The sequence below is a fragment of the Mirounga angustirostris genome, unplaced genomic scaffold (genome assembly GCF_029215605.1).
Source record: "Mirounga angustirostris isolate CCGP_5_RB_7025 unplaced genomic scaffold, mMirAng1.0.hap1 SCAF_5, whole genome shotgun sequence".
NCBI classification, from domain to species: Eukaryota; Metazoa; Chordata; class Mammalia; order Carnivora; family Phocidae; genus Mirounga; species Mirounga angustirostris.
Window position 1 is genome coordinate 116359327 of NW_026991713.1, and position 22481 is coordinate 116381807.

Sequence of the window (22481 nt, forward strand, 5' to 3'; positions counted from 1 at the left end):
TGTTTGATGTATTCACATATAAAGCCATTAAATGCAGCAAACTTAGAGGCCCATGACTTGCCGATGGACATGTAGCTCATTAGTGAATGAGGAAGAAGATGCAACCAGTATTGTTCCAGAAGAAAACACAAAACATACAAAGTAGGGCACTAGCAAGAATTAGAACTTACTGAGATGGGTCTGAGTTACCTCTCAGTGAAAGTATCCTGACCACACACCAGGAGCACTATACAAGGAATCCTTGCTAGACTAGATGACTTCCAATATTCCTCCTGCCCCAACTCTAGGACTTTGTTGATTCATTTAACAGAGAACTTAATTTTTTACATGCATGGACATCTAAGCATTGGACATTTAATGAAACCATTTCAAATAGTAAGAAATTGAAAGACAGCTCTGTTAATTTTTTTGAAGCCTGTGAACTTGGTTTTCTAAAAGCCAGAGAGGTGGTGGTGAGCTTTCTGTAATGCTGGGACTCAGAATTGGGCCTGAGCAAGGATGGAAGGGCTGTGATCCTGAGGCCTGGGCATGTGCAAGGAATAGACATAGTAGAGAGAAAAGAAAGGGAGGGAGGAAAATTAGAATAACACGAGTGACCATGATCATGATGCTAATGTAATCATCACAGCAATCACATCAATTCATCATGGGAGTTCTCAATTTGCAGAGGAGGAACTGAATCTCAGGCTCATGAGTCCCAAGGTCACATTAATTGGCAGAGGCAGGAACATAGACTTCAGAGCTTGACTCCTGATTTGGGGTTTGCCCGTGAGATCAGGTGGGCTCGCCTGTGCAGTGGCTTGCTCAGCCCAGCATGCACAGCTCTATATTAAAGACAGGTCTAAGAAGGGAAGGTCACTTCCAACTTCTGCGGTAAGCCTCAGGAATCCAAAATATCAGTACTTCGGGCAGTCTTAAATATATTGCTCATCAGCCTTCCCTGAGATTTACCTTTCTTTATATTAAATGGAAAGAATATGAATGAACCTTAGAGGTCTCTTAAATAGTGTAAACTCAAATCCCTATTTTGAAGACTAGGAGAAAATGAAAAATGATTGCATCATTAAGAAAAAGACAGTGTAGAAACCAAGTTTGGGTTTTGCTTTTTGACCTGAACTTTGATTTGTTTCTCTGTGTTTGAAACATAGTCAATGTTTTCTTTATGTTTGATTATGTTTCTCTATTCCAGGATAGAAAACCCTCTCTCAAACTCTTCTAGCATTATTCTATAGCCAAGAGGGCTATTACTGTGGCCATTACTAATGGCCTATGGGTCTGTTGGCTATGGGCTAAACAGTTTCCTTTACGTCTTTGAAATAGAGTAGGAAACAGTTGAGGCCAATATAAGAGCTGTCACTCTAAGACAGTGATTCTTAACTGGGAACGATTTTGCCCCCACCCCCTGGGAGGGATATTTGTTACTTTCTGAAGTTGTTTTTTGTTTTTTGTTTTGAGAGATAGAGAGTGCATGCATGCACAGGGGTAGGGAAGAAGGGCAGAGGGAGAGAGAGAGCGAATACCATGCAGCCACACCCAGAGTGGAGCCCCACACAGGGCTCCATCTCACAACCTTGACATCACGACCTGAGCTGAAATCAAGAGTCAGATGCTTAACCAACTGAGCCACCCAGGTGCCCCTGGAGATATTTTGAATGACCACAACTGGGACTGCTACTGGCTTCTAGTGGGTAAAAGTCAGGACGTTGCTAAACATCCTGTGATGAACAAAACAGCCCCCACAACAAAGACTGATTCAGCCCCAAATGTCAATATTGCTCATGTTGAGAACCTCTGGTCTAAGACCAGATGAAATGCATGGGAGTTTACCCACTGGGTGCCACCTTTTAGGCTTTCAAACCTAAAGAACCTCAGCCTGGTGGAGTTGCCTAGAGTGTTCTGACAGGTGGCGAGGGAACATCTTTCCCATATTCTCTATTAATTTTCAAAGTTTATCGAATGAGCTTAGGTAATTACTTCTACCATCTCCTTTCTCTGTTTTTCTCATTACACAAAAATAAACTGGCTTTTGAGAATGGTCGCTGGTCTGTTGTACATCATTTTTCACAGCTTGATTTTAAAGCCAGAGTTTCCTCCTTTTTTTGTTTTTTAATAAGGAGCAGATAATATGGAAGAAGATTCAGAAAAACTTTTCTAACACAAAGAGGCTCCTGATTAACTACGCAAGTGACAATCTCAGTAACTATTCTCAATATTTATCATTTTTAAAAGTCTGCTTCTTTAAAAAATACATCTAGTTGATTAGACAACTGAATCCAAGAAATGCGCCCAAAGCAAGAACTTAGAAACACAAATTAGTTTTAAGACCTAGAAAAAAATGTTGAGAAAAGGCAAAAAGGTCCCAGGTAACAAAAAAATCATAACATAAAAGGTAATATGACTTGACTATCAAGGTGAAAAGGTAATGAGTACAAAGTCCAAGTATGACATTCATAATTTTGAAGACTGTCTATATCACTTAAGCTTTGGCAAAATCCCTAGACCCACAGAGAAGCCTGAGTCACCCATCTCTTATTCCTTTATTCTCTGTACAAAGTGACCTGGGTGAATGCTCTATGGCTGAATGTGTAGAACACAGTGATAAATCTGAGCATAAAAGGCCACTGACATCAATTGTAGGATGAGAAAGAAATTATTTCTCAGGTAAGTATTTGGCCTTTATCATACAAACTAGATTTTTCCGGTCTCCAATTCCGCTGAATGGTCTTAATTTAAAGATGTATTAAAAATTTTCACTTTTGTGACTTTTCCGGGCTGTCATTTCTGTGTCTGGTATGAACCAAAGAGAATCTGAAGATTATTTCTCAAGCCAAGAACAGAGTCAAATAATATCAATGTTGGCGTGAGCTTTGATTTCAAGAGGTTCGTGATCATCTTGCTGAGCTAAGAAATCATGGAGAATTTGAGGTAAAGTGAGTGCTAAAGCAGGAAAGCCACTGACCACAGTAACCGATCAGCATCTAAAATGGCAGCAGGCTGCTTTGCCAAAGTACCATTTCTGCATCAAGGGACAACTTTCTGCTATAAAATTTTCACAGTTGTTCCTTACAGAGACCCTGAGAAAAATGTTAAGTTATTATTTTCTTTAATTAAGTAGGCTCCATACCCAACATGGGGCTTGAACTCATGACCCTGAGATCAAGAGTCCCATGCTCTACCAACTGAGCCACCAGGCATCCCTAAATGATTTTTAAATTTGGTCCATTTATACTTATTCTTTAGATATAAACTATACATATTGAGATTACTGATGTATTTATGATTGATATAAGTTTATCTGAAGTGTATTTAATACATTTGGAAGTTAACTTTTATTGTTGTCCTTCATATTTCAAACATTAAAAGCATTAAAGTCAAGTTACTTTTTTTCTTTCTAATGTAAAATTTAAAAATATAAAAAATAGCGTTCTTAATTCAGAATCCATCATTATTTGTACTAATTAAACAGACCCTTTTCCTGTAGGCTATTTTTGCTTTACACACACACATACATACACACACACTATATACATACACACACATGTATATATCATTTATATATATTTATATATATAAAACATTTTATATACATATATATAAAACAAGTTGGTAACACAATACGATGTTAGCTCACTTACATCAAGAAACTTTTATAGATTGTAGGTTTACTAATTCAAAACTCAGATCCATTTATTCATGCAGAAATTCCAACTGACCAGAAATTCCATTTAAAATTATTCTATTTTAGGGGCGCCTGGGTGGCTCAGTTGGTTAGGTGTCTGACCCTTGATTTCCACGCAGGTCATGATCTCAGGGTCATGAGATCGAGCCCCATGTCCAAGTCTGCTCTGTCCGTCTCCCTCCCACTCCCCTGCCCTAGGTGCTGGTTTTCTCTCTCTCTCTCTTTCTCTCTAAAATAAATAAATAAAATCTTTTATAAACAATAAAATTGTTCTATTTTGATAATAGATGAAATGTGCTGGACACTCCTGAGGTACTCAGTCCTCTGAGTACATTATTTTACCAATGCCTCACAACAACTTTAAGAAGCAGGAACTAACATTATCTTCATTGGACAGATGCAGACATTAAGGCAAAGAAGTTAAGAAACTTGCCCAAGGTCAGGCAGTAGGTGGTGAAGTCTGATTTTAAAGCTGAGTTTCCCTGACTTAGAGCCAAAACTCTGAAACAGAGCACCATAAACTTTTCACTAGTCTAGGTATTACTTTATGGACTACGACAATAAAAGCACATTGTTTTAAAGTAATCTTTAGTTAAGAATTGATCACAAATTCAAACTGACTTTTCTTTTAGTTCCAATTACTAAGCTTTTAACATATGGTAACTAATACCCTTTTTCTCAAACCTTTTTGCAGTAAAATTTTATTCAATTTCAGTTAAAAATTGTATAAAATATACTATAATTTTCCATCAAAGAGAGCCATTAATATTGTAAGCTAAATTTAGCAATATATGTCAAGAAAACATTTATAGTCTCTAATTTAGAAACTCAATTTCTGAAGAATTTATCCTCCAGAAATGGTTAAAATGCATATAAACATTTTATTAAAAACATATTTATTTATATGTATTTATGAAATCAAAATTTGGAAGTAATGAAAATACGTGGAGAATGGCTAAATAAATGATGGCATTGCCATTTCAAGTAATGTTTGTACAGAGTTTATTAGACCATGGAAAAATACTTGTGTGATATGTTTATTTTGCTTAGAGTGTGAGACAGAGAAGTATAGAAATACAGAGCAAGCCTTTAGTCACGACTGTGTAAGATACTTTCCAGAGTTGCAAAATTGGAAGACCCCAGAACATGTTTAAAATGCCTTTCTATTTTACTTCTATTTTTCCAAATGTTCTGATTTAAAATTATTGGCACATACTACATTTAAAATGGACAAATACATTTGAATTTTCATTTTAAAAAAGTCATAGGTCAGCAAGATGGCAGACTAGGAGGTCCTTCGCTCCTGTCCCCCCACAACAACAATAATTTGGCAGATATCCTGGGATAAAAATGCCTTTGCGGAAGCTCTAGATCCAGGCTGGGGGATGTGAAACCCTGGTGGAGCCCATTTGGAGAGCCCTTTGGAGAAAGCAGGCCCATCCCCATGTGGTAGACTCAACAACAATGTTCCGGCTCCAGACCCAGAAGTAGCCCTGTGCGCCTGTGGACTTGCTACAGCCCCATTTGGCATTGGTCCTATGGGAGGAGTCACACCCACCCTCTGGGAATCAGGTTTGACTTGCCACGAATCCTAATCCTACGGGTACAGCTGAGGTAGTGAGTATGGTAAAGAGATTCCTAGTTAGAAAAGACAAAGAGCTCAGTTCCTTTAAGTACGAACCACAGGACTATTAATGTGGGTGCTCCAGTAGATGGCCATTGTCCTGGATATGATAGAGATCTCCTTGGAAATACCAGGAGCCCAGCATGCCCACACCTAGTATGCTTATTGGTTCACCTGGATACTCTCTATGCTGAGACGTCTACAAACAGTTGCCTTTGAAAGCCACCGCACTGTCATTGAGAGAGACCAAAGAGAATCCATACAAGGAGATGGCTTTCATCTCTCTTGCTACTCAGAAGGTTGCTCTTGTTCACAAGCCGGGGGGAAAGGGGAAAGAATGAATGGGGGTGGGAATAAATTCCTTGTCCTCTAGGACATGCAAAATTTCATGTCAACTTGAAGGACCATACAGAGATGGAGAAAGGCCTCAGTCATGTCCAGTTAAGTTCTTAGTGCATATATTTTTTAAAGATTTTACTTATTTATTTGAGAGAGAGAGCACGAGCAGGGGGAGGGGCAGAGGGAGAGGGAGAAACAGGTTTCCCGCTGAACAGAGAGCACTGTGTGGGGCTCCATCCCAGGGCCCTGAGGTAATGACTTGAGCCAAAGGCAGATCCCTGACCAACTGAGCCACCCAGCTGCCCCATTAGTGCACTTTTTTTTTTTTAAGATTTTATTTATTTGACAAAGAGAGACACAGTGAGAGAGGGAACACAAGCAGGGGGGAGTGGGAGAGGGAGAAGCAGGCTTCCCACTGAGCAGGGAGCCCGATGCGGGGCTCGATTCCAGGACCCTGGGATCATGACCTGAGCCGAAGGCAGACGCTTAACGACGGAGCCACCCAGGCGCCCCCTTTTTAAAAAGAAGAACATGGCAATACATAGTATGAAAATAATGTTATATTTAAAGATTGAATTCTTTAGTGTATTTTTAAGACAATATAAAACCTCTTCCTGGGAGATAATATTAAAAATATAAATTAAAATATTCCACGATAGTGTAATTTTTAAAAACTTTTATAAAACACCCCCTACGAAGATGTTCATGGTCAACAAAGTTAGGGAAACATTGCATTTTGCTACCGTCTTCTTGAATATTGACAGTGTGTATTGGCATATTGCAAGCTCCTAGAAGTCCCACAAGATAGAAGTGTGTTTAACTTTGCTTATCTCATTGTTTGTCTAACCTAATGAATCACAACCCCATCGTTTTCAAATATAAAGAAAAACGACACAAAACACACCTTGGGAAATGTTGCTCTAGGTTCCCCAGTGGACAATCTCCTTTTCTTTCTTAGTCTCTTCCCTCATATGAGACAACTCCAGACCTCAAGCCACGTCTCCCCCACCACTTTCCCAAGCTCCCCCTACTTCCTATCTAGAATACAACCCAGACACTGGCGATACCGACTAGTTCCTGGGATGTTGCCAGTGAGAACAGTACATCTATGCTGATCTGAACAGAATCTATGTACAGCTAAGAGAATAAGCAGCTCAATCCCCACTCTAGTTAGTCTTTCGTCTCCCCAACCCAGCCAAAGTTTAAGGAGATCTCCTTGGGTTTTTTTGTTTTTGTTTTTGTTTTTTGAACTGGACATCTTTCCATTAGAAACTCGGCACTGGCTGAGGTACCAATTAATTTTGCATAAGCTGCCATAGCACCATTAGATGCTAATCCGTTCATTCATAACCACAAGGTATTGTGTTAGGGTCATGTACATGACTTGTGCCTCTAGCCCTGTGGATTTATTTAGTGCTTAGCCTCTAGTTCCTGCAGCTGTGTCCTTTCAATGACTGCTTTATGGTGGCCAAGAGAGTTGAGGTCGGCTGCCAGGACTCTGAGATCTGGAGGAACACATGGACGCATTATTCTTTTACTCTGAAGCTATCCAATTCCTGTTCCGGTCAGATGGGGAGATAGTAGGAGAATATCTCTGAAACAGCCCAGCACTTAGTGTTGATGATATTACTCATGCCTGACATTATTGCAAAAAAGCAGGCTGAAGTCTACCCATAGTGTGTTCTTCAGTGGAAGGTTAATTACTAATGAAAGTGTAATAATACAAAACATAATTCTGAATGTAGCTCCTGGCTTTATCTGTAAGAACTACTCTGGGGCCACTATTTCCTTTATTCTAAGACTACACATTGGATCCAGTCTGTTTCAAACAAGAGGCCATGAAAGAGGGCTTACTATGCTAACTGAATACTAATGAGGCTTTTGCTTAAGTTGTTTTGTGTTACAATTATTTGCAACTATATTTCTTCTGTACATATGTACAGGGGACAAAATACTCAAATGTAGCAAGATTCTCACTTCGCCTGAATATTTAGAAGAAAGTATTTGCCACTTTTTCTCCTGTACTTGTAACATTTGTAAAGGGTTTTGTTCAGCACTAAGGAAAAGCAAAATATCATCATCATTATTACTGGCCTTTGTCCACAGTGGATTTCATCCAGATTCTAACCAGTGACTCTGTGACTAACAACCTGAGTCACTAAGTTTCATATGTTTATGTATTTCAACACAGTTCCCAGGCCAAGAGTTTTATTTATTTATTTATTTATTTTCATGTTTCAGGGCTGAGGAAAAAATAAATGCCTTTCTGTATTTTTGAATCCAGTGTTACTGAGTGACAGACTGAGCAACTCAGCACATAGATTGAATTGGTCCTTCAGTAACAGATTAGTATGGTCAAAAGTTTAAAAACTACCAAAGTGTCAAAAAATCAGTATGTATTTTTAGGACAAAAGTCTTTTGGCCTGGTGGAGAATTCAGGTAAATATAAATATTTGTGATTTTATCATGGTAATGACACAAGATAATCTCAGAATTTAAAATGAAGGGTATCTTGGGGCTACTGGGTGGCTCAGTCAGTTAAGTAGTTTACTCTTGATTTCAGTTCAGGTCATGATCTTGGGGTCCTGGGATTGAGCCTTGCATTGGGGTCCTCACTCAGAGGGGAGTCAGCTTGAGGATTCTCCCTCTCCCTCTGCCCCTCCCCCTGCTTGTGTGCACTTTCTCTCTCTCTAAAATAAATCTAAAAAAAACAAGAAAGAAAATGCAGGGAATCTGCCACTAAAATGTGATACAGAGAATGACAGAAAAACTCCAGCATATTTATTGGTTATTAACTTAGCAAAGAGATACCTCTTTATTCTTACAGCCCCTTCAAAGAAATATCAGAAAATGGACATTCTGAGCTCAAATATCCCTTTTTTGTGTAGAAAATTCCATTATTTTAATAATTTTCTCATTTTCCTTATCAATTCTCAGACCAACCCCAACTTGTCCCTAGACTATAACTGCTCCCGATTGGTCCATCACACCCATCTTAAAAAGGCAATTACCCTGTCATTTTCAGATCAACTAACTTTACAATCATTTGCTCATACATTTTCGCAGTATCTCAGATTAGTAATACCTTACAGTTTCATGGGATTTTTCTGAGGATTCTCTTGCCTGTTATCTTATGTTAATCTCATTCATCATATGCAATAAAGCAATAATGTATTGCCCCCTCTTATAGATGAGAAAATTGTGGCATATTAGATTGATGTAATTGGCTTAGCCTCTTTGGCTAAGACCATAAGGGTTGTTACTAAAAAAAAAAAAAAAAAAATCAGAATTCTAGTGCAAAGCTATTCCACTAGACACATAACTGAAATTTGAGATTTTAAAAGAATTTTTGCCTCTAAATTCTCATAACGCAAGATTAAGAATTAAGCCTGGCCAGATGAGTTGTTATTCTTGGATACTGGTCCTTGCAATTACTACTCATGATATCAAGTGTTACATCGCGTTCCTTTAATGCTGCCCAAAGTATCGAAGTATAATTAGATCACACAAAATGTCATCCAAATATGACAAGATAATAAATTTATTTTTAAAAATGATTTGTTAAAAAAAACAGGTATATTTAAAAACTAGAACAAAAATCCAACTAGTTGGTGTCAACTTTTGTATTGCTAGTATGATTTCTATCAAGTTCTTGGAAAATTCATTGATCAATTATACTTGAAATCTCATCCTTTTCTTCTCTAGTTCCTTTCACTCCCAAGATCTTTAAGTCAATGCAATAAATTTTAGAGTACTCTAGATTTGCAACACCCAAGTATGGGTACCACTAGCCACAGGCGGCCACTGAAAACTTTAAATGTGACTACTTTAAACTGAGATGTGCTGTAGGCATAAAACACACTAGATTTCAAAGATCGATTATGAAAAAATGAATAAACATCTCAATAAATGTTGAAGTGATATTTTTCCTATATTGGTTTAAATAAAGTGAATTATTAAAATTTTTTTAAAAAAATTGTTCATCATTCTGTGGTCTTCTTAGGATGTCCTCTACAGGTCTAGACAGGATGTTCTTGAGCATACATTCATAAGATTCCTGTTGTCATTCAAGCAAGTTATATTTTTTCATTGTGATCCCATTTGGTTCTGCATTTAAATTAATGGCCTTTCTAAGGAAAGATTTACCCAGAGTTTCTTTTCCATGTTCCACAGTGCCTGAGCTGGGCCCAGAGTGGGTTGCTTTTTGATTTGTGTTTAGCAGCTACACCTGTCATTTATTTTGAGGCCCCTGCCTCAAATCTGATCTGACTGACCCATGACCCACACCGAGCCTCTTAGGGGTAAGCTTGATTTTGCAGCAGTAAGAGATAACGTGGGATACTTCACAGAGTGGTTTGAGAACCACCTGCCTTTCCCTCATCTGAGGTCTTGGCAGCACGGATTTCCATGTCCCACCCCAGGGCTTCTCCACATAACCTGCGGGGGTTAAAGTAGCCGGAAGCTGCTTTCACCAGCTCCGCAAGCGAGTGTCGTGAACCCTATAGTTTGATCCCACCCCAGTGATGGTACTTTTCAGTTCCTGGAAGTTTTAGTGACGGTGGTTGTGAAGATACTTCCTGGGCTTGGTTCTTGATAACGTCAGTGGAAGATGGACTTTCACCTTTGGGAAAAGAGGTGAGAGGCAGACTATAAAAATGGCCCTAAGCAAGGACCTCTGACAAGGACGGGCGAAAACGTTTACCTGCACACCAGGAAACAAGATCACCCAGTGTCCAGCACCGTGCCTGGTCTCCGCGATCCACGGAGCTGTCTTCCTTCCCCTGCGCTGGCATCTGGGGAAGCCGATCAACAGTGCTGAGCACGGCCACGTCTGAATGACTAGTAACTTTCCAACTTAGAGCGGCATTAACTGCTTGGTGGCTATTTTCCCCTCAAACCAAGCAAAATCAGCATTCCTCTCCCTGCCGTGTGCCAGAACCCAAACACGAACAAAACAGTCTTTTGGAAAGAGAGGCCTGAGTCCGAGAGCGGTGTTCAGCTCGGGGCTGCAGACCCAGGACGGGGCTGCAAAGAATGCAACCGGACGAGAGCGAGCAGGGGAATGAATATATACTCATGGAAAGCGAGGCCCTTGAGGAATGGACGAAGAACCGGCACATTCGGTGGGGGGAAGGCTGCATTAGGGGTTCAATTAACAAAAGATTCATAAAAGAGGCTCTCGAATCTGAGAGCGATTGCTTTAAACTGCAACCCGAAACCATGAAAGTCTGGCCACAGGGTCTCACAAAAGTGGTAAAGTAGATAATTTGTAAAAATGTCTCTTTCTTTTCCCCCCTGAACGCGGTGAAGGAAAGGCCCTATCTCAGATTCCAGATCCTAAACTGCGGGCTTGGGCCGGGATAAAAGCAATCAGAGGGCTCTTTCAAACTGCGGGCCGGGCGGCTCGACGATTTAAAAAAACCCATTCGGAAGAGTTTCGTCCACAGCCATACTTCGAGAACGTCCCATAGCGCAGACTCTGTCACGGATTTTACTTGGGATAAAGAGCGCATAAAAATTAGCAGGCAGGATTCAAAGACATTGTTCGCCTGAAAGCCGGGGACCACAGCCTTAGGGAGGCGGGGGCCATGGGAACACTTTCTCTTGCTGTAAAATTCCAGCCGCGGGCAGCCACGTCCTCCCGAGTCCCAGCGGGGAGCAGGCGGCGGGGCTCCGGGGCTCCGGGGCTCGCAGACTGGCGGGCGGCGGCCGCGAGGGACGCGCCCCGGGTCTGCGCTCAGGTGGAGCGCGCGCGGCTGGGCAGCTGCGCCCCGCGCCGCCCGCCCTGCGCTCCCGGCCCGCATCGCCGCCCGCGCCCCGGGACCCGCCGGGGGAGGGGGCCCGGACAGGGGGACGCGGCGGCCGAGCCGCTGGAGCCGCGCCAGGCGCGGGGTCTGCGGCGTGCGGTCCTTCCCCGTCGGCTGGCCCGGGGCGGGGCGGCCCGGTCCCCGGTCCCATCCCCCTCCCAGCCCTTCGCCCTCCCAGATCCTTCCCGCGCCCTTCTTCCCTTCCCGCTTTCCCCGGGAGAAACATGGCCGGGAGCAGCGAGGAGGCGCCAGACTACGGGCGAGGCGTCGTGGTAAATGCAAACTCCCGATTTCTGGGCTGAGTCGTGCGCTCCCCGCTCTCTCCCCTCCCCTCCCTTCTTGGCACCCTCCTTTTAGATTAAATGCCTGAAATGCATTCGCGTTAAATGCGGGCGGGCCACTGCTTTGTTCTCCCGTCCCGGAGCTGATGGCTTCCATACTCCCCTCCCAGCCGCCCCTCCCCGCGCGCGACCTGACCCAACACTTAACAGCTCTGCACCCCGTGTTCTCAGTGGTCTCCTCCGCGCCCCTCCCTCCCCTCCTGGGCCAGGAATCGGATACCCCAGCGCTGACCCTGTGTGGTGCCGGGTCCCCACTCCTGCTAGCCACGACGAGTCACCTTTGGGAGCAGGGCCGGTCTGTGAAGACCCTCGCGGGCTACTCTTGGGGGCCTCCCTCCCTTTGTGCTTCTCCCTGACCCTTCCAGCGCAGGCTTCCAGTTTGGTTTACAAAAAGATACGGATGATTCTCCAGGGCAGCTAGGAAATAAAGTAGCTCAAATGGACGGAGTTTAAGCTTTGAAACGTGGGCTGGGACCCTGGGGTCTTTGCACAAGATGGGACACAGGCTAGTGCCTCCGGAGTGTCAGTCTCCTTGTCAGCTAAAGGGAGACACTGCGTGCTTGACCCGTTGAGCGAATTGGAGAGATTGTAAAGTATCTGTCTAGTAGTGTGTCCGGAGGGGAGGATGTGGGATGATGGGTTCCCAGACCAGAGCCCCTTTATCCCTGGGAATCCCTCAGAGTCAATCAGAGGGTACCCATCTGTCAGTGTCCTGGAATCAAATCTGCTCTTGCCCTGTGGCCGCTGGCCTCGGCTCCTAACTCCTGTCCAGAATGGTCTCTATAGAAGGTGGTGGTTATTACTGTGTCAGGTTTAACAGAGGTGAGGGTGGAGAGTGGGGCTAACTTGCTGCATTAACATTTCTTTTTTCAGAGCTCTGTGGTATTCGCAGGTAACCTGTGTGATTATGCATGGATTACTGGAGTATGGGGTTTGGGGAAGGAAACACCACACACGCAGACAGAACTAATCAGGTTGAAATGTGTTGCTCAGTTCTTAATTTATGGGCAGGACCTTTCCATCTTCAAGAACGAGGAATTCATTTGACTGTCCTGCCGGGTTTCCAGGTGGTGTTCTAGGCTCTGCAGATAGAGCAGGGAACCAGACAAAGCCCTGTCTTCTTTGGGCTTACATTCTAGAGAAGGGGCATAGGCAAGAAAATAAAGAAGAAAATTTCACATAGTGACGTGTGCAGTGAAAAGAAAAGAGAGTAATGAGATACGGAGTGATTGGAGGAGGCCTGGGGAGCAGAGCAGCACTGCTTTTGCTCAGGTGGTCAGGGTGGTCTCTTGGCAGTGATATTTGAACCATGACCTGAAGGGTGAGTAGGAGGTAGCCATGTGAACCCTCGGAAGAAGAGGTACTGGCCATACCAATTGCAAAGAAATCATTGTATCCTGAGAAGAAATCCTCACACCCAATTTATGCTTAAAAAAAAAAAACAAAAACAAAACACTCCAGTTGCCGTGGAGCGAACATTTAAGCCTGGGGGTGGGGGAGGAATGAAAATATAAAAAGGGAAATAAGTTCAATTCTGGACAAATTGAATCTGTGAGGCCTCCAGGTCAAGATGCACTGCAGGCAATTTGAAATTTGTATTTGCAATTGAGGAGAGTGATTGGATAGACTTGGAAATCTTCAGAAAATAGAAAAATATCTGATGCTTGGCTTGGATAGGAAGGCCCCGTGAAAATGGGAAAAAAATTATAAACTGCTGTTATGGGTAGAAACATGGAAATCCCCACATGGAAGAGGCAGAATGTCCAGCAGAAATCCGATAAAGAGACCAAGAATGACTAGCAAAGCCGGAGACGACAGACAGGGTGGTAGGTGTCTAGGGAACAGAGTTTTGTGGAGGGGCGAGAAGGGCCATTAAGAGTGTCAGATGCTGCAGGAACAGCAAGTAGGACAAAGATGGAAAAGAGGCCATTGTATTTAACAATTGCAAAGCCATTAGCCGTGAGAATCATTTAAACAACCATCCCATCAGTAGAATGGCTACAATATAGCACTACTCTTTAATAATACATGCTCTTAGAAAGGAATTAGGTAAATTGATATGACCAGTAAGATAGGCAGATTGTTAAAGTCTAAAAAGCAAATGATGGAACAGTATGAATAGCCCAATCTATTAGTATCAAAAGACGTTCTCTGGGAAGCAAGGTAATTTTTTGAGAAAGACGGTGTGAGGCAGAGAGGACCTCATGAGAGGTTGGAAACAATGTGTCATGGGATGGCCCCTGCATTCATGTTATTTTCTCCAGTAGAGCTTGGCATAATTAGATGAACTCAAGTTGGATACAGGGAGGGAAGGCAAATTCAGAGTGAGTTCAACGTGCTGGGGAAGCCCATGGCATCTACGGTAGAGAGGAAAGGCAAAGCTCAGGAAGGTACCTATACAGGGAAAATAGAGAACGCTTAAGGATGGTTGCAAAAAAACCAAAGGGAAGTTTTAGTACCAGTGGAAAAAGGGGGCAGGTATTGATAGTGAGTGTTTATTGAGCACTTACTGTGGTTTCCCTGAATTATTCATTAACTCCTTGCAAATCCGTGAGAGAGGAATATAATCTCCATTTTACAGAAGAGGAGACGGAGGCCCTGAGAGATTAAGAAAATCTCCAAGGTCACATAACTAGCAAATGACAGAAGCAGGATTGAAGTCAGGTTTTACTCACAGTGCTACATAGAAAGCTGTGATTGCAGGGAAGTCCTTCTGAGGTGGGATTGCTCTGGAAGATTGGATGTGGCATAAAGATGAAGTAGTTTGGGTTAAGGCAGATGAAGGAGTCACAGGATGAAGTGGCTAATAGGATGATGGAGGCATGTTTGGGGGCTGTCCAGAAATGAGGTGCAGAAGAAAATTCCGAGTTGGTAGAAACTTTGCGATGAAGATGGCAGGGGGGCATAGAACCGGATGACGTAAGCATAAAACAAGAAGCCTGGTTTGTGCAAGAGAAGGGAATATTACGAGATTTAAGATGGCGCTTGCCTACAATGGCTTTCCATTGAATAGGGGAGGTAGGACATTGGTAGGTTATTAACAGTAAGCGGTAGCAAATGTTAATTGCCAAATAAGAGTTGTAGACCTTGAGTTCAGAAACTTTGCTCAAGATTGACTGGTCCCTTGATCTAGAGCTAGTAAAGTCACCAGCCCATGATTGGTACATCTTTGTTCCTTCTCAGGGAGAGAGAAAGCTCTCTGCTCATCTGGCCTTTTGGGATCAGGTTCTTAGATATGTTTTGTTTCTACCAAAGCATTATCAAGAGAATCATAGCTAGTACCTACACAGTGGGTTTAGAAGGAATAAGAAGAAAAAAATCTAAAATAATTGTTGTGCTTTTGTTATGGGTCCCCCCCACCCCCCGCAAGAATTGGGGCAGTATTGGAGATAAGTAATCAGATAATCCATCTAAAACACAACTTTATCAGGTTGGGTGCCGAACCCACCACAGAAGAGGAAGGCCTGTGTGATACAAGGTGTCATTTGTTCTGGTGAGTCCCCTTTATTCCTCTGGGAGCAGAATCTAGAGACTTTTTTTAGGAAACTGCTTCTACGCATTGATTCAAAGTGTGGTTTGAGGCACCTCCTTGCCTGGGCTAGTCAATGTTGGATGTTCCTGTGTGGGAATTCTTGGAAGCAGAGCTGAGGGATGAGACTCCTTTCCTCCCTGACAGTCGAGGGGTAGATGTGAGCCTGAAAAGTGGTGGCAACCAGGGTCACTGCCTGAAGGAGAGAGTGGGGCCCAGCGTGTGGGGCTCAGAGACAGAGAGGAGCAGGGATTTGCTTTTTGTATGTGTTTCCAAACTACTTTTCTCCCTGGGGAAAAACCTGAAAAATGGTGCAAGAAATATGCTAAGCAAAAAAAATTATTTTTAATGGCTTAGAAAGAAGGTTTTCAATACATCTTCAAATGGGAAAAAAGAAATGCTGAATGAGTTCTAGGGTTTGAATTTTGTAGAAAATGGCTCAGTTAATGTGTTTGTCACTTCCCCAGCCTAGCCATGTTTTTTGTGTCTTTGGACAGAGAAAGCATTATTCTGACTAAACTTAGAGCATATTATCTGTAATACTGAAACTATTTAAAGAAGATTTCTTGTTTTGACTTTTTAAAAAGCAGATGAATAACATAATTATCTACAGTTCATAGTAGCCTGCATTCCTTCAGCTTTAGGACTTATTTGCAATGCAATTTGCATGCACCATTAAGAATTACAAGGACTAAACCGGTAGTTTCCTTTATTTAAAAAAAAAGCATAGTACTTTTTTTTCTCCGTGATAAGTGTACGCTTTAATCCCCATCACCTATTTCACCCATTCCCCCCACACTTACCTCCCATCTGGTAACCAGCAGTTTGTGCTCTATAATTAAAGTCTGTCTCTTGATTTCTCTCTCTCTCTCTCTTTTTTCCTTTGCATGTTTGTTTTATTTCTTAAATTCTGCATATGAGTGAGATCATAGGGGTATTTGTCTTCCTCTGACTTATTTCACCTAGGATACTACTCTCTAGTTCCATCCATGTTGTTGCAAATGGCGAGATTTCATTCTTTTTTTATGGCTAAATAATATTCCTCTGTATACATACCACATCCTCTTTATCTGTTCATCCATTGATGGATACTTGGGCTGCTCCCCTAGTTTGGCTATTGTAGATAATACTGCAATAAACATCAGGGTGCATGTATCCCTTTGAATTAGTGTTTTTGTATTTTGGGGGTAAATACCCAATAGTGTGATTCCTGGATCATAGGGTAGTTCTTTTTTTTTTTTTTTTTTTTTTTTTTTTACTTGATAGAGAGAGAGAGAGGAGAGAGAGCACAAGCAGGGTGAGGGGCACAGGGAGAAGCAGACTCCCCACTGAGCAGGGAACCTGACGCGGGATTGGAGCCCAACGCGGGATTCGATCCTGGGACTTCGGGATCATGACGTGAGTGGAAGGCAGATGCTTAACCAACTGAGCCACCCAGGTGCCCCAAGGGTAGTTCTATTTTTAATATTTTGAGGAACCTCCATCCTGTTTTCCACAGTGGCTGCCCCAGTTTGCATTCCCACCAACAGTGAACGAGGGTTCTTTTTTCTCCACATCCTCGCCAACACCTGTTGTTTGTAAACCAGTAGTTCCTTTATCTCTAATTGTCTTTTTTTTTTCTCATCTCAACAAGGAAAACTCACTATTTCAGACTCAATGGAAAAGGCCAGTTTGAATTATAGAATAGTTTTAGAGAAATACATTTCTTCTATTTTTAAATGTGTAACTTTAACTAGGGTAACAATACGTTGACAAATAGGTTTGAGGCCCTTCTGTAAATTAATTAAGACCTTTAATTTGCAAGTTAACCCGTGTTGTTTCAACACACCTAGATGGTTAACACTTACCCTGGACGTACTATAGACTAGATGATGATTTTGTAAGTCTTATTTCCGTTATATATCTTACTAAATCCTCACAATAGCCATGCGAGGCAGGCACTGACTCCATTTTATAGATGAACACACTGAGGCACAGAGAGTTAAAGCCCCAACTTAAGTCCCACAGCTATAACCGCCCCCCCGCCCCCACAGGTGCTGGGCTTCTAAGTCTGAGTGCTTGACCACTACTTCATGCCGCCTTTGACTACAGGTTACCATGACGGCTGTTATCAATAGGTTGGTTTTGCCATTTGCTTATCATTCTTTTCTTCTTTTTGACATCAGTTATTAGGCACTTATTATACACCAGGAAATATCCTAGGAACTCTAAGTAAATTCTCTCTCTCTCTCTCCTGTTTTGTTTGTTTTAAACAATAGACGTGTATTTCTCATAGTTCTGGAAGCTGCAAGTCCAAGATCAATGTGCTGGCTGATTTCATTCCTGGTTAGGACTCTCTTGCTGGCTTGTAGATAGCTGCCTTATTCTTCCCATTGTGTCCTCACATGGCAGAGAGAGAGAGAGAGGAAGAAGGGGAGAGAGATGGGGGAGAGAGAAAAAAAGAGAGAGAGTGTGCTAGAGAGCTCCCTGGTTTTTTCTTAGAAGAGCACTAATTCCATCATGAGGACTCCACCCTCATGACCTAATTACTTCCCAAAGGCCCCACCTCCTAATGTCATCACAATGGGGGATTAGGGCTTCAACAAATGAATTGGGGGGGGGGGGGGCACAATTCAGTCCATAGCACCGTAGAGGCCATTTCCTTGCAGCAGATCCTCAAATGGGGTTATTCCTGCCTGCTTTGGAGACTTTCTGTTCTCTGTTAATCCTCACACCAACCCTGACCATAGGTTTTATTGTGTCTTGTTTAAAGGAGGGGGAAACTGAGTCTCAGGCAGGGTGAGTACTTTCCCTAGCATCACAGCCAGTAAGGGTCAGAGCTAAGCTCTAGAACACAGAGAGGAATGTAGGCTCTGAGATACAGCCAGAGCTGGGGAGGGGGGCAGGGGGAGAGTGGGGGAAGGGGGCAGTAAGGGATTTGCATGGTAGGAAGAATGGGCTCAGAAGACCACTAGTTAATGATGCCACCGGTGACCTGGAAGGGCTCCAGGAAGTGGAGTGGGGAGTGTGTGTGTGGTCTGAAGGGGAGCCAGAAAATGCTGTGCACTTGAATGATCTCCTTGGGGCCCCTTGTGGGTTGGGGTTCTTGTCTGGCCTTTACTGTGGCCTGCCAGAGGATCTTCTGGAGGCTCCTCACGTATAGCTGCTGTTCAGGCTCTGACAGGGAACTGTGGTGTTGATGGTTACAGCAGGCACAGGGAGTTCTCAGGGCTGGAAAACAGAGTTGCTCTGTGCAAATTCAATAGTTGCACCCAGCCAATTTGCAGATAGAGGCAGAGCAAATGTGATATTTTTCAAAGAGGCAGATGACACACACCATTTGGCTAACAATCTGCCCCTGGTAGATATGAATTTCCAGAGCCTTGAGCAACAGTATTCTTTATGCAAGGAGGCAAATCGAGACAAATCAGTTTGGGCTGGAGCTCAAGTAGTCTTGGGTAGTCTGTGGATGGAGAATGTGTCATTTGTTAACTCATTGAACATTTTTGAGCACTTACTGTATTCCAGATCAGTGTTCTGAACACTGGGGTTTCCACAGTGACTCAGACATAGTCTCTGTCAGAAGGTACTGACATTCTAGCAGGAGGAGACAAGGCAAAGCACACAGAGAGACATACATGTGTCACATCCAGTGGGAGCACATGCTGGGAAGGAAAGTAAAGCTGGGGAAAAGGGATATAGAGATGAGTAGGAAGGAAGGGGGTGCTATTTTCTATAGGTAATCAGGTAAGTCCTCTCTGTGGAGGTGACATTTAAGTGGGGGCTTGAAGGAAGTGAAGTGTAAGCCATGTAGAAATCTGGGGGAAGAGTATTATAGGCAAGAGAAAGGGCAGGTGCAAAGCTGTTGAGGCAGGAGCGTGCCTGGCTTGTTCAAGGATCAGCAAGAAGAACGTGACTAAAGCAGAATAAAGGAGGTAGAGAATGCCTGCAGACAAGTCAGAGAGGTAGCCCCTGTGGGCCACCACGGTGAAGGCTCTGGATTGTACTCAGAAATGGGGAGCTCTGGCTGCCATGTTGGAATGGGGTGGGGGTGCAGGGTGGAAGCAGGGAGGCAAGTCTGACAGCTATGGCATGGTCCCCGGAGAAATGATGGTGGCACTGACTGGGAGGTAGCAGTTGGGATGCTGACAGGTGGTCCTGGTTAAATTTTGAAGGAATTGATGGTAGGATTTGCCATGGGTTACATGAGGGAATGAAAGAAAGAAGGCAACAACGACTCCAACATTTTGATCTGAGCAAATAGAAAAATATGTTGTCCTTTGCTGAGATAGGAAAGGGATAAATTTGGAAGAAAATGCCCTGAGTTTGGTTTGGCTGGCATTCCAGAACCCAGAACTGGGGTGGGCCTGGGTGGGAGCTGGACCATGAGTTGCCCTTCCAAAACCTGAGCTAAGGTTTTGAGTCCTGGTTGAGGAAAGGGTAGACAGCTGGGGGATGTGCCAGAATTAAATGATGTACAAATGGGTCCTATAACAGATAAGACAGAGTGAGCCAGAGGCTGGAAGTGGCAGAAGTCTTTTCAAGGAGCCTGTCTGGGAGCCTTTGAAAAGACAGCTACGAGGGCCCCACCTATGAGGAATTTGGGAGAGAAGATCAGAGAGTAGGAGCAGTGAGCAAGGCCTCCAGAAATAAGTGAGGCCTGACCTGAGCTTCTGCAGAGGGGTTGAGCTTGGGATACAGAGGGAGAGAGGGAAGGAGAAGGAGAGGGTGCAGGTGCAAGAAAGACAAATGAACAGAACACAGAGCTGGGAAAGGTCACGACTGGACTGAAGCCCAGCCTGAGGATGGGGAGGCAATGATGTAGGGAACTGGGCTGGAAAATTGGGATAGCTCTGCATGATGAAAGGTTCAAGCTGAATAGCAGATCTGATGGAAGTGTGCAGGAGTCATCAAAGAACAGGAACCAGCAAGACAGCTATGGAATGAGTTGAGTGCTAACACTTCCCTGGTGTATCCTTTCTCGGTGATCTGAAAGTAAAAGTAACTTGCTCTTCACCTTCATTCTCTCTCCCACATCTTTACTGTTCTAACCATAAAATTTGCACATCCAGTGCTAAGCAAGGGAAAGACTGGCTAGTATTCTATTCACTACATGAATAGGCCAATTTTCTGGAACAATTTTTCCCAATAGGACTGACGGAAGTTCCCACCATAGTATATCGTTCTGAAGTGTTTACTGTAATGACTAGACCACTCAGAAGTTTGTGTACTTTACAAACTTCTACCAAACTTCATGTAATAGTATATGTAATAACATTTATAATAATGTATGATGATACTGTCCATATTTCTAAGTCCATAAGTATAAGTCCAATATACTTATGAACATAGTGTTACTTATATTCATGATACTATATAATTTCGATATAACAAACATTACAAACAATACTATCAGGTTAGCTATAAGACATCAAGTGGATATTTCTTTGTATGATGCCAAAAGTTAGGAGTGGGATTCTCTGTTCATTTCAGTACTAGATCTTTTATCAGGTTTCGTGAAACAAATTATTTTCCCCCACGGAGCTTTTCATAGGTTGATAGAATGTAATCTAACGTCATATTGATCATCAGACCACTTCTCTGTTTTCCATATTATTCTTTTTTTCAAATGATACCCATTTTTGCTTACTTACATTTTACAAATAAATTCCCCATGAAAATTATTGTAACCAAAATAATTTGATTTACAGATTATGGATGATTGGCCAGGATATGACTTGAATTTATTCACATACCCACAGCACTATTATGGAGATTTGGAGTATGTCCTCATACCTCATGGCATCATTGTGGACAGGTAAGTGTTATTTCTTGTGTCAGTCTTGGTTCTGCACTGGCTGGCCCCCTCTTGTGCGAATCATATAATACACTTTACGACCCTATTCCTGAGTCTCTCTTATATAGAAATAGACAGAAATTTTATAGGACAGAGAATTTGGAATAAAACGAATCTCTGGGGCGCCTGGGTGGCTCAGTTGGTTAAGCGACTGCCTTCGGCTCAGGTTATGATACTGGAGTCCCAGGATCGAGTCCTGCATCAGGCTCCCTGCTCGGCAGGGAGTCTGCTTCTCCCTCTGACCCTCCCCCCTCTCCTGCTCTCTCTCACTCTCTCTCTCAAATAAATAAATAAAATCTTAAAAAAAAAAAAAACGAATCTCTGCTTTAATTGAACTCGTTATCTGGACACTTGTTCAGGGGAAATGATAAGAATATATATATATATATATATATATATATATTCTAGAAATAGTTCCATGCAGATATTTTTACGTTCTGTGCATATATATATATATATATATATAATTATATGTAACAGCCTCAAAATAACAATGTCCCGCACAAACTGATAAAAACAGGGTTTGGGAAAGCATTGCTGTTTACCTGAGGACCTCTGTCTGACATTTTTCACAGACGCTTGAGTTAACCAGGGATAATTAACAGGTGAACTTTACCTTCATGGGACACACCCCTGCAGCCCTGGCTTTTCCTGCAACTTGGCATATATCTCGGATCAAGCAATGTATCACAGATCAGCCAGTCTGTGTCTGGTTATGGTTTCCAGGCAGTGGTAATGTTTTGGGAATAGGCATATTTTCAACTTAAAAATATCTGCACAGAACTATTTCTAGAATGCTATTTCTAGTTCTTTCTGACCCATCTATATAGAGATCCTTTAGCTCCTTCCTAGCCAATTGGCTTTCTAAAAGCCAACATTTTCTCACCTGTTCTAAGCCCATAAGTCACCATTTGTTTCTTGGTTTTCAGAGAGCATCCTCCACTTGAGCCCACCCTAAGCATCAGGATTTAAAGGTCATACTCCTTTCACAAAACTGCCTAATTCAAAGACTATAATCATTCCATGTACCTCTCTGTTTTCTTGTACAAAGATCAAATACTTAAGCCTTCACATTTACATGGAAAGCAAGCCTCACAGTGCACTCCCAGGAACATAGAGATTCTTCAGACACCCAGAAATGGGCGTGGGAGAGGCACTGGGGAATAGGAACAAATTGCAACTTTGGACTTCCCATGCTACCTTTTTTCTTAAACCATAGTACTTCTGCCTCTATTTTTTTTAATCTATTATATTCTTCTGAGTTAATATTTAACTTTATGAAACAAGTCCTTAGCCAAACTGAAGTTTGAAAAACACTAGACAGTC

The 22481-nt window shown here is 42.6% G+C and overlaps 1 protein-coding gene and 1 long non-coding RNA gene across 4 annotated transcripts in view; one reads left to right on the plus strand and one right to left on the minus strand.

Moving 5' to 3' along the window:
- Window positions 1-22481, minus strand: part of LOC123844163 (uncharacterized) — an 87992-nt gene that overhangs the window by 25817 nt on the left and 39694 nt on the right. The gene's annotated exons all lie outside the window — the stretch shown is intronic.
- Window positions 11565-22481, plus strand: part of PRTFDC1 (phosphoribosyl transferase domain containing 1) — a 92784-nt gene continuing 81867 nt past the window's right edge. For both annotated transcript variants that reach the window (XR_006790713.3, XM_045874277.3), the window contains exons 1-2: window positions 11565-11721; window positions 21010-21116. Coding sequence is in view for 1 of the 2 variants with exons in the window: in XM_045874277.3 (XP_045730233.1) it covers window positions 11674-11721; window positions 21010-21116 (155 nt within the window). In the remaining variant the exon portion in view is untranslated. The remainder of the gene's footprint in view (window positions 11722-21009; window positions 21117-22481) is intronic.